Genomic DNA, 11326 nt, shown 5'->3' on the forward strand with positions numbered 1-11326 from the left:
AAGCCACTTCCCGGGAACATGAGGATGCCAGAAGGCTGAAATGGTCAGTGGGGCAGAGGAGGGTAGAAACCAGAACCCTCATCTGTGACTGAGGCCTTAGGGTCACACTGCTCTGGAACACCAGGAATGAGAGTGGCCACCCACCCTGTGTTCACAGGGTCACTGAGGCTGAGAGGGGAAGAGACCCATCCAAGGTCACGGAGGGAGGCAGCTGGCTGGCATTTCCAGCTGTGGGCCCCTCCCTAGCCACTCCCAGCCCTGGTTCCCTGGCTCAGCTCCTCCCACCGTGGGATGTCAGACACACTCAAGTCACTCCTTCCTCCCTGCACCCCCAGCCCCCTAATCTCAGTGGGTCCCATACCTGTCACTCTTCCCACCACCTGTTTTCATGCTATTGCTATTTCTTCTTCATCTTTTAGAATACATGATACCTACGAATGAATATATATCACAGTTGTATGTTATAAGCACAATCACATAATAAACCCAAAAATTTACCCCAGCTCCAGAACTAGGAAATTATTAATAGCTTGCGCCCATGCTCCTCCCCATCTTATCAGCCATCTCTGTCTCCATGGAGGAAGCATCCCTTCTTTTTTTTTTTAAGTAGTTTTATCACATACGTGCACCCAAAGAATATATTCCTTTTTGGTTGGTTTTTTTTTTTTTTTTTTTTTACTATTTATTTGGTTGTGCCAGGTCTTAGTTGCAGCAGGCGGGCTCCGTAGATGCAGCTCACCAGCTCCTTAGTTGCAGCAAGCATGTGGGATCTAGTTCCCTGAACAGGGATCAAACCCAGGCCCCCTGCATTGGGAGTGTGGAGTCTTATCCACTGCGCCACCAGGGAAGTCCCGGTTTTTTGCTTGTTTTTTAATGGTATAAGGTGTCATACTCCCTCGCTCTTTATACCTCCAAACTTTCCCCGTGTTGTTGCAGGTAGCTGTTGTGCCTTAGTTTTCACTGATGTATCGTATTCCACTATATGTGACTAGACTGCAATGTATCTGTTCCTCTGTTGATGGACATCTGGGACGTTTCCAGTGTCCCCTGACCACCCAGCTTGTGCCCCTCGTCAACCAAACCTCTTGAGAGGCCCACTCCACCTCACAGCTGCCTCTTGGCTGTGCTCCCAGGACCCTGCTCAATGACCCTTCTTTCACCCTTCCTCGGCCCCAGCTATATCCACACAACCACAGTTTCCCCAATCTCTGCTTCAACTCTCTTCTGAGCTCCAGACCACACAAAAGGCATAATGGTTTATTGAGCACTTACTCTGTGCCAACCACTATCCTCAGCATTGTACATATTTTATTTCATTGAATATTAACATCAACACAAATGGCAGGTAATATTATTAGACCCATTTTACAAATGAGAAAACCGAGGCCCAGAGAGGCTGAGTAACTTGCCCAAGACTACACACCTTGTTTTTTTTTTTTTTTTTTTTTTTGCGGTACGCAGGCCTCTCACTGTTGTGGCCTCTCCCGTTGCGGAGCACAGGCTCTGGACGCGCAGGCTCAGCGGCCATGGCTCGCGGGCCCAGCTGCTCCGCGGCATGTGGGATCTTCCCGGACCGGGGCACGAACCCGTGTCCCCTGCATCAGCAGGCGGACTCTCAACCACTGAGCCACCAGGGAAGCCCAAGCCTACACACCTCTTGCCCAGGTCCGATAGGCACCTCAAAGTCAATGTGTCCACGATATAACTTATCATCTTCCTCTTCAAACCAGTTCCTCTCCCACACCCCACACTCAGTGGGGACATCTCCAACACCCGGGCCCAAGCCAGAAACTGGAAGTGAGCCCTGGCCCCCGCCTCTTCCTCACCCACTCCTTCCTCCAGTCCAAGCCCAGGTTCTGCAGGTTTTACCTCCTTGGTATTAGGTGAATCCCTTCTCTCCTCTCCGCCCACCAGCGCTGACCTGTTAGCTGCCCTGCCACTCCTCTGGAGCAGCCTCACACCACACTCCCTTGCAGGCCCCAGTCTCCCTGTTTTCCAGCATCCTGCACACTGCAGCTCAGGTGGGTTTTCTAAACCTCGTCTCGCCATGCCCACACTTCCAGAAGAAAGCTCAGCCTCCTCTGCCCGCTGTCTCCTCCTACCTTAAAGTGTGGCAACCAGCCCCAGGAAGGATACCCCCCAGCCCCCATTCTGCTCTGTCTCCTCCTGAGGCTGGCCTACGAGCCCCCTCTGCACCACTTAGCTCCTTCCTTGTGATTGCCTGTCCCCAGTAGGTGCTGCCCCCCTCAAAGGCAGAGACCCAGCCTCATCCCCAGGGCCTGCACCCAGGAGGAACTCCATGATTGTTGGAAGGCTAAATGCACGAGCAGTGACAGGAGCCAAGGGTGATGCTGCCTTCTGAGTCCCAGAACACAGAGGATTCCACCGGGCCCCAGGGTCAGTGGACTCTGGCTGCCCCACCGCCACCCAACCTCTGCACCTGTCCCCCTGCACCCCACGAGACCATTTCCTGTGCCCTTTGGAAGGATTTTCCTCTCCGCATCTTCCTTTCCAACTCTGGAGCTCCTTCCTGTGGGAGAGCTCTGGCCTCAGGAAGAAGGAAGAGGAGCCCAGTCTCTTACCTCCTTTCAGTCTTCATCAGGCGTTTTCAAGGGTGGGGGAGACTTCGCTCCCATGGGAGAAAAAATGGATCCTTGGAAGGGAGAGATTTTTTAAATCTTACTTTTTTTTTGTATAAAGCAAAGGTATGTGTACAGTACATAAACAGATATACAGTGTATCTGTGGTATTTAAAATACTGTGTGATTAAGGAAAAAATGTCTAAAAGGCTCCTGAGGGGGCGATAATGAAAACAAGGTTGAGAACTCTGACCTACACACTTGGGACGTGACTTGCCTGGTCCGAGAACTGGCCAGAACTGAAGGAGAGTGCAGAGTCCTATCCCAGGGGCACTCAAGGTATATCCAGAACTGACCCCCACCTGCTAGCTGGTGTCCCTTCCCCCAAGCTATCCCCTTCTACCCTGTGCCTGAAAGTCCACTGTTCTGTGTCCGGTGTTCTGTGATCTGATCCTGTTCTTACCGAGGCCACAGGTTGTCCCTTCCACTTTCTTCCCCAGGGGCGACCCAGCTCCCAGAGCCAGAAGGAGTCGGAGGCCTCTCAGCTCTATGCTCAGCCTTGGGCTATGGCATAACCCTGGAGCTCCTGGAAGAATCCAGGAGGGAAGCCCAACCACAGGAGGCACCCAGGAACCGAGGGTGCCACTGTGGGACAAGGCTTTCTTTATTGGGATGGGGATGGGGTCAAAAACAGTCTTACTTAGAGGTGCTCTAGGCAGATGGAGTCACTTAAGGGTGGGACAGGACTGAAGGTCTGTTGCCGGGGACACAGAGACAGGGGTGAGGGAAGAGGTCACGGGTGTGTGAGACGTGGTCTTGGGCAACACAGGTGTTCCGTGGTCTTCATACGTCGAGGGAGTCTCCAGTATCTGGGGCTTCTTTTGGATGCTGGAGCCAATGAAGATCAAGTAGATGATGGCACCTAAGTAGGCACCCAGGGGTGGGGCCACCACTGGCACCCACCACCAGTCCTTGGTGCTGCAGGCAAGAGGCAGAGGCCTGCTTAGGGGGCTGATACCCAGCATGGCACCTGCATCTACCTCAGGCCGAGACAGAGAGTAGGGCCTGAGAGTAGAGGAGAAACCCCACCCTAGCCCGGGAGTTGCCCCTGAGCCTGGGGCACCAGTCAGCTTCAGCCTGATTCAGGGGCAGAGGCGGGTCTGGGGCAGGGCTGACCTTCAGTCCAGGAGCAGGGTCTGGAGGAAAGTCAGGACCCGCTCTTGCCTCCCCAGGCCACTGGGAGCTCTGCAGGATGCTCCCGGGCTACTCCACCCCTCCACCTATAGGGAACCTACAGAAGACTCACAGCAATGGTCTGGACAAGGCAGTACCTGAAGACCTGTGTGCCCCAGCCAGCAATGAAGGTGAAGAAGCGTGGAGGCAGGTCCCGGGAGGGGTTGATGGCATATCCTGTGTTCATGCCCATGGACACTCCAATGATGACAACAAGGATGCCGATCACCAAGGCCTGTGTCCCTTCCAGTGCTGGGTTGTTCCCCTTGTCCGTGATGGCTAAGAGACACAGCTGAAGCATCCCTGTCACTAACACCTGGGGAGCAGACACCGTGGCAGCCGACACCGTGGCAGCCACCTGGGACCCCTAGCCAAGCCATAGGGCCTCAGCAGTGCCCCCAGCCCAAACCCGCTGGCAGAAACATGTCCTGGCACAAGGACAAGTCCCCATCCAGAGTTCTTGTCCTCTTCACCATGAGGGGCTGCCTGCTGGCCCCCTCCTGAGTGGGGGAGGGCTTGAGGAGGGGCACCCACCCTGGACCACTGACCTCATCCAGGAAGCCCCTCCACAAGGTCATGTGGTCAGGAAGGTAGGTGGCAAAAATGTTAGCAGTGGCTGTGGGACCAGTCACTGTCAGACTTCCCCCCGAGTAGTCGATGATGGCGGCTGTGGAAACACAGATTGAGTATAGACCTGCCCGCAGCCAAACCCCACTGCAGTCTCAGAGATGAGGCTGTAGGATGGAGGGCAGGGAGTACCTCCAAGACTTTTCTCTCCCAGACATTTTCACAGGCTAGGACACCCGGTTGGATCAGCCCATATTTCAGGGGAGGAGGCTGAGGCCAGAGATGGACAACCCAGGGCGGGACACTCACTGTAGAAGAGGCAGTAGATGGTGGCAGCAGCCAGGAAGGAACCCAGGAACTGACCGAGAACATACACGGGAAACTTCTTCCAGGACATGCGGCCTAGTGCACAGTTGGTGAAGGTCAAGGCTGCGTTCATATGGGCCCCTGCAGGGAGGGTCAAGTGTGTCGGCGTAGAAACAAACAACTGTAATCAGTAATACTGAGAGCAATGACGGCAACAATAATAACGGCTAGCGTTCGTGGAGCGTACTCACTCAGTCCTCAAAAGGACCCGGCGAGGCAGGCACCACCATCTCCATTTAGCCATTACAGAAAGTGACGGATGGAGAGGTTCAATCGCTTGCCTAGGTTGACCCAGCTAGTAAAAACAAGGGGTCAAGGGGGCTCGTGAAGCGTCTGGGCAGAGGAAAAGGGCTCAGGGTGTTCTCCCTCCAAGCGGCCCCGTGAGGGCAAGGTGCTGGCTGACTTGGAGAAGGGGACGGCCGGAAGGGGGCAGCAGGAGCCCGCAGGGGACACCTGGCCTTGCCTGTCAGGCGGGGCCCAGCCCACTCACCGGAGATGTTCCCTGCCATGTGCACTCCCATGGTGACTCCGAAGCCAAAACCCAAGTTGACACCGAGGAAGCTCCCCATCTTGTCTCCTAGAACCATGTGGGCCACGGAGCCGAGACCAAACACCTGTGGGAGAGGGCCTCTGAGGGAGCTGCCCGCCCAGGAGCCCAACCTCAGAGTGGCGCTCGGCCCCTCCCACGCTAGGCCTCCCGGAATTGCCCTTGGAGACCCTCTGCCCGCCCCCCTCCTCCAGAGACTTCCCTCCTCGTGACCTCTCCCCCTTGGCCCTGCCAAGGCTGCTCAGACATGACCAGTGAGAGCTGGGTGAGGGCTGTGCAAGGAGCCGGGGCGGGGCAGTGGAGTGAGGGGCTCTCACGGGCATGTCCAGGTCCCTAGATTCCAGGTGCACCTGAAGGGCCTGGAGGAGGCAGGGCTTCCAGGAGGGCAGGGCTGGTGTGGATTCGACCCCTCAGAGCTTCTCACATTTCAGCCTAGCCTGAAGGGAGTTTCTTCAAGGAATCTCCAAGCCTCACATCTGGACTCTGCCAGGAACCTCCAACCATCAAGAGCCCCACACACTCAGCCCTGGAGCCAGCCTCATTCCCATTGCCCTCGGGCGTCACTCCTGAACTTCTTGCCCATCCCCCAGCACCAGATCTCAGCAGGTGACACGGCCCACTGACCCCCTTCACAGGGATGTTAGAGACCTAAAAGGAGGCCCTCACTCAACAACACCCACCTGCCCCTATATCCACCTTCCCTTCAGCTCTGGCCCTTGCTCCCACCTCTCTCTCCTTCTGCAGAGACCTTCGCCTGGCCTGTATCCTCCACACTCCCCTTGAGTGGCTGCCACACGCTCGGGTCTCTTCCTTCCTGAAAGTGAAGCCTCCCTCCTCAGCCCGGTCTCCCTGTCCACCGGTGGACTCCTGGATGGCCCCTCCCATGTCAGTCAGGCTCCAGGAAGGACCTGCTGGCTGGCTCCTTTATCCCTTCCCTTGCCCTCCCTCCTCAGCCCAGCTTCTGCTTCCAACTGTCACCGACATCTGCGCTCTGTCCGAGGGCTCCAGCCTCCAGATTGCCCAAAGGTCCCTTCAGGCATCGTCTCACTTGTGCTGACTTTCACCCCCTTAACCACACTGTGCTTCTGGAAAGTACCTCCTCTTTGGCTTCCATGACATCTCCCTCTCCTGGTTTTCCTTTTCCCTCTGTAGCCTCCCCTGGTCCACAGTTCCTTCCCACATTCTTCTTCCTTCATCTGCCTCATAAAATACAGATGATCCCAGGGTTCTATCCCTGGCCCTTTTCATATCTCACCCCAGTCACTCCTGCGTTTTCTTACCAGGGCTAGAGCTTCAGATATGCCTGATGCACTAATTCCCAAAACCTCTACCTGGGAGCCAGATCCCTATTTCCAGATACCCACTGGAAGTCTCCGGGGTGCTTCACAAGCGTCTCCAGCTCTATTTTGAAAGCTCACCATCTCTCAGAAAATGTGATCTTCATCCCATGTTCCCCCATCCCAGTTGGCCAAGCCAGAAACTTGGATGTCCTCTCCCTCCTCCCCCACACACAATCAACTCAGCTTACATTCTCCCACGTGCCTCAACTAGAGAGCCTGCACACCAGAAACTACAGAGCCCACACGCTCTGGAGCCCCTGCGCCACAACTAGAGAGAAGCCCGCGCACCGCAACTAAGACCCAATGCAGCCCAAAATGTTAATTATTTAAAGAAAAAAAAAAAAAGACCACATTCAGACGGCACCTCCTCTGAAAAGTCTATGTGTTTTGGATATGTTGTCTTTGAGGGACCTCTAGATGTCCAAACTGCTGGAAATCAGAGTCTAGACCCGTGTCATCCAATATGATGGCCATGAGCCACATGTGGCTATTATGTACTTGAAATGTTGCTATTCCAAATTGAGATCTACTGTATGTGTAAGGCACACACCAGATTTCAAAGGCTTTGTAGGAAAAGGAAAATGTAGAAGATCAATATTCATAATTGTACATGTTGAACTGGTAACATTCTGGGTATGTGGGTTAAATAGAGTAACTATTAGAATTAATTTCACCTGTCACTTTTTACCTTTTTAATGTGGCTACTAGAAAATTTTAGATTACATATGTAGCTCATATTGTATTTCCTTTGAACAGTTCTAGAGTTTTTGAAAAAAGAAAACCTGAAGAACTGTGGACACAAGGGCTGCAGTTGAAGCCGTCGGGCTGGATGAAGACACCCGGGAGAGGGCGCAGGGTGAGTGGGCAGCTGAGGGCTGAACCTAGGACCAAACGTCAGCCCTCAGGGGTGGACGTTAGAAACCCCAGCTGGAGCAGCAGTTGAAATGGAAGAACAAAGAGAATGTGCCCTGGACCCCAGGGAGAAGCAGAGTTCCCAAGAAGGGTGTGGCCCACACGGTCATGTGCAGACTCTGGGTCAAGCGTGAGAAGGCCTGGAAAACATCCCTTTGGGTGTGACCATCCAGTGGTCATGAGTAGCGTGGTGAACACTGTGTCATCAGGCCATGGGGTCTGATGAAGCCAGGTCCCAGAAAGCGTGAGGGGGGGGTAGGTGGTGAACAGTTGAAAGGACCAGGGTAGACATGCCTTTGAGAACCTACCTGAGGAGGGAGGGAGAGCGAGTGTGATAAATGAAGGGATGTTCTGTGTTCTGTTGTTTTAGGTCGAGAGACCTGAGTGTGTTAAGGTTGAGAGAGGGAGGGGCTGAAGATAAAGGAGAGAGGAAAGGACGAGCAAAGTGTCTGAGTAGCGCTGGGGGCGGGGAGCAAGGCCAGGCCAGGCTGGCAGGCTTGGGGGGTCAGGAGGTGCAGGGGCTGGAGCAGGCATGGAGGGTCTGAAGACCAAGGGTCCCCATTTCCAAGTAAGAGCTCAAAACCATTTACTAAAAATAATGAATGAGTGAATAAACCCCACGTGATCTCCTGTGTCAAGGTTGCCAACTGGCAACCCCTGGACCTAAGCCGTCCAGCACACGTTTTGTTTGGGTAGCCTGGTCTTGACACAAGCACAGAAGTTCCAGCTTCTCTTGCAAAATCAGAAGCTCTGCAACAGTGGCCCGCATTCTACGTGGCATGGCAACAGTCGGCTGGAGTGGTGGCAGCCACGTCTTCGCATAGGTCAGCACTCTGCCATTAGCCACCATCTCCGCCACCCTCAGGTGACTCTCTCTGGCCCCCCACAGCACGAGTTTGCAACCCCTGCCCTACTACTCACAACTACAGCTGGTTTTCCAGGGCCCTGATAGCCCAGCGCCCACCCTCTCTGATCAGTGAACGTGGCCCAGCCTGTCCAGGTCCCTCCAATAGCCACGGGCCCAGCCCGGAGGACAACAGCCCCAGAGGTTACAGAGTGGAACTGAGTGGAACAGTCTGCTTCCCTTATCTTGTCGGCAGTAAATGGGGCCCAAGGTCACTGTAGCTTTTCTGGCGAAAGCTTTGTGCTGATGACTCACTGAGCTTCCTATCAACTGAAAAAGCCACCACTTCTTGGCACACAGGCCCGACACCTAAAAATAACAACAATACGATGTCCTCTGTGAGCATGAACCTCACAAAGTTCTTTTACAAGGGTAACTTCCCTTCGATCCTCACAGCAACTGAATGGCAAATGTTTCTGCTCCCAAGGGAAACAGAGGCCTGGAGAGTGGTCTTGAACTACCCAAAGTGAGGGCCTTACCTCAGCTGGGGGACAGTCAGAAATCTACAGCTAAGCTAAGGGACAGAGCATAGCGATGAAGGGTCAAGACAGGGATATTAGACTGGACTGGATTTCATCTTAACTTAAAATGTGACCTTGGGCAAGTGACTTTGTCTCACGGAGCCTCAGTCTCCCCACCTGTGAAATGGGGATAATAGTACCTCCCTTACAGGGCTGTTGTGAGGATTTGGGAAGATGCTGCACATAAGGGCTTGGCATTATAGTGCCTGGTATGCAGTAGGTCCTCTATAATAATCTCAATAAAAGGAAGAAAAACGCAAACGTGGGCAGTGGGCAGGCATGAATGCATGTGGTCAGTGCTTGCTTTCCCTAAGAGCTCTCTGAGGAGGCACCCTCCCGCCTCCACAGTTCCAAGGTTTAACAGCCCTCACGGGGCTGGAATGTCTTGTCATAAATGAGTTACTTTGCCCTGGATTAAGGCAAGAGTGGATCCAGATGCTGGTGTCACAGCTCAGGAGGGCAGGTAATGGAGAAGGGGGAGACAGCGAGTGGCAGGGAGGGGAGAGCAGCTGAGAGCGCTTGTTAGTTTGACAAGCAACCAACACATATGTCCTATGTGCGCTGGGTGTCGGTCTCTTGACCTTCTTCACAAAGTTGGCCAGCTCGCTATTAGTAAAGTTCTGAACAGTTAAGATGCTTATGTAAGATCACAGAGCCAGAAGATAGCAGAGCCGGAATCCAAACCCAGCTCCAAAGCCCATGGAGGCCCGATCCAACACACTTAATAATGTCTGAGAAGACAGGCTCTGAGCCACAGAGAGACCTGTCCAAGGCCAGCTGGTGACTCACTGGCAAGATGACCAGTATAAGAACCTCGGTGTCCAGAGTCTCCAGGGCTCTGTGGATCCCACTGCCTCCTACACCGTGACTCAACGCACACACACACACGAACACACAACCACACTCGTCCTCTCCCCCCAACCCCCAGCCCCCTGCCACCTCTGGGACACTCCCGACACCTTCACTTCCCTTCCCAGAGGCTAGCCCTTCTTTTCATGGACCTGGGCCTTCGTAAGGTGCAAACAAGCATGGCCACAGCTTAAGGGCAGAGGCTGGATGGGATAAGTGGCAGGGCTGACGCAGGTGGACGGACAGGGAGTTTCCAAGAAAACCCACATCCCACTTGCCTATGGTTTCTGTCCCATGATCCACTAAAAGAGCCCTCACCCATGTGCCCCAGGACCTCCAGGTTGCCATACTCTACAAGAAGGCGTCAGCGCTCACTTCTCTGGCCTGTCTGCAGCCTCCCACGCTGCTGACCACTCCCTCCTTGTGGACCCCGCCGCGTCTCTAACCTGCTCCCCCCCGCACTTCTCCTCTCACCCCTCCGGTCACTCCTTCTCAGGCCCCTTTGTGTGCTCCTCTTCATTCTTCAGGCTCTGTCCTCAACTCCGTTTTTTTCTCTGTCTGTACATTCTCACTGGACAATTTTTATAACCACAATTCATATTCTGATGTAGTCTAACTCTTTACTTCCAGCCCAAGCCACTCTCTAGAGTTCCAGACCTCTATATCCAACCGCCCCCGAGATTTCTCCCCGGCACCTCACCTGATCCCATTAAAACTGACCTCATGCCTCACCCTGCGCTGGGCCGCAGGGTCCGCAGAACGGCCCCCTAAGCATTTACCCCACATCTGTTGCTCGCAGGTTCCCTCTTCCATAACTCTCTCAGATGTGTGCTTTCTTCTCCACACCCTCTCTACCTCTATCCTAGGTCATTGCCACAGCCTCTTCGGTTCCCCTCCCTCCAGCTTTGCCCATTCGGCTTAGGCTCCACACTGCGCCCAGAATTTCCTTTTAAGAGCCAAATCTGGCCATATCATTCCCCTGCTTGAGAACCTTCGATGTCTCCCCATTGCCCTCAGGATTAATTCTCAAAGCCTCAATGTCCTCTCCAATCTCTTTGCTCTTTGTTTCCCTTCTCCTCACTTCCAGGCATGCCCCCTGACCCACCCATCCCCAAGCAGCCCAGGATTTCATTCTGCTCCCACGTACCATGAGCCCTTTCTCTCCCAAAAAGGCTTGGTGAGAAAGGCAGAGCTCTCCTTATTTTCCTATGCTTCTCCCTCAGGCTCCTAGCTCAGAGGCCGGGAAATGGACAGTGTGACTCAGGGCCCAGCGGTGGGGAGGGGGTCATGGATTGCCCTTACTGAGCCCTACCTTCCTGAGGCCCCTTCCTCAGAGCCTGCTCACCCTGTGCCACCCACCCACTCACCATCATGACAAATGTGCTCAGGAACTCGGCCAGGAACTCGCGCACCATCTCCTTCTGCAGTACTGTTTGCATCCTTCTTACTGCAGACGGTGTGACCATCTTGGACATGCGGGTGGACCTGAAGCAGCAGCCCGAGCCCAT

The 11326-nt window shown here is 54.2% G+C and overlaps 1 protein-coding gene across 1 annotated transcript; it reads right to left on the reverse strand.

The window, feature by feature from the left end:
- Positions 1 to 3308: 3308 nt before the first annotated feature.
- On the reverse strand, positions 3309 to 11326 carry AQP7 (aquaporin 7; the record flags this gene model as incomplete). The annotated part of the gene is given in 7 exon segments (XM_082842669.1): positions 3309 to 3346; positions 3349 to 3557; positions 3911 to 4128; positions 4361 to 4479; positions 4689 to 4826; positions 5236 to 5359; positions 11186 to 11326. Coding segments are annotated over 7 exon segments (987 nt in total).

The sequence above is a fragment of the Leucopleurus acutus genome, assembly GCF_964270905.1.
Source record: "Leucopleurus acutus genome assembly, chromosome: 7".
NCBI lineage: Eukaryota > Metazoa > Chordata > Mammalia > Artiodactyla > Delphinidae > Leucopleurus > Leucopleurus acutus.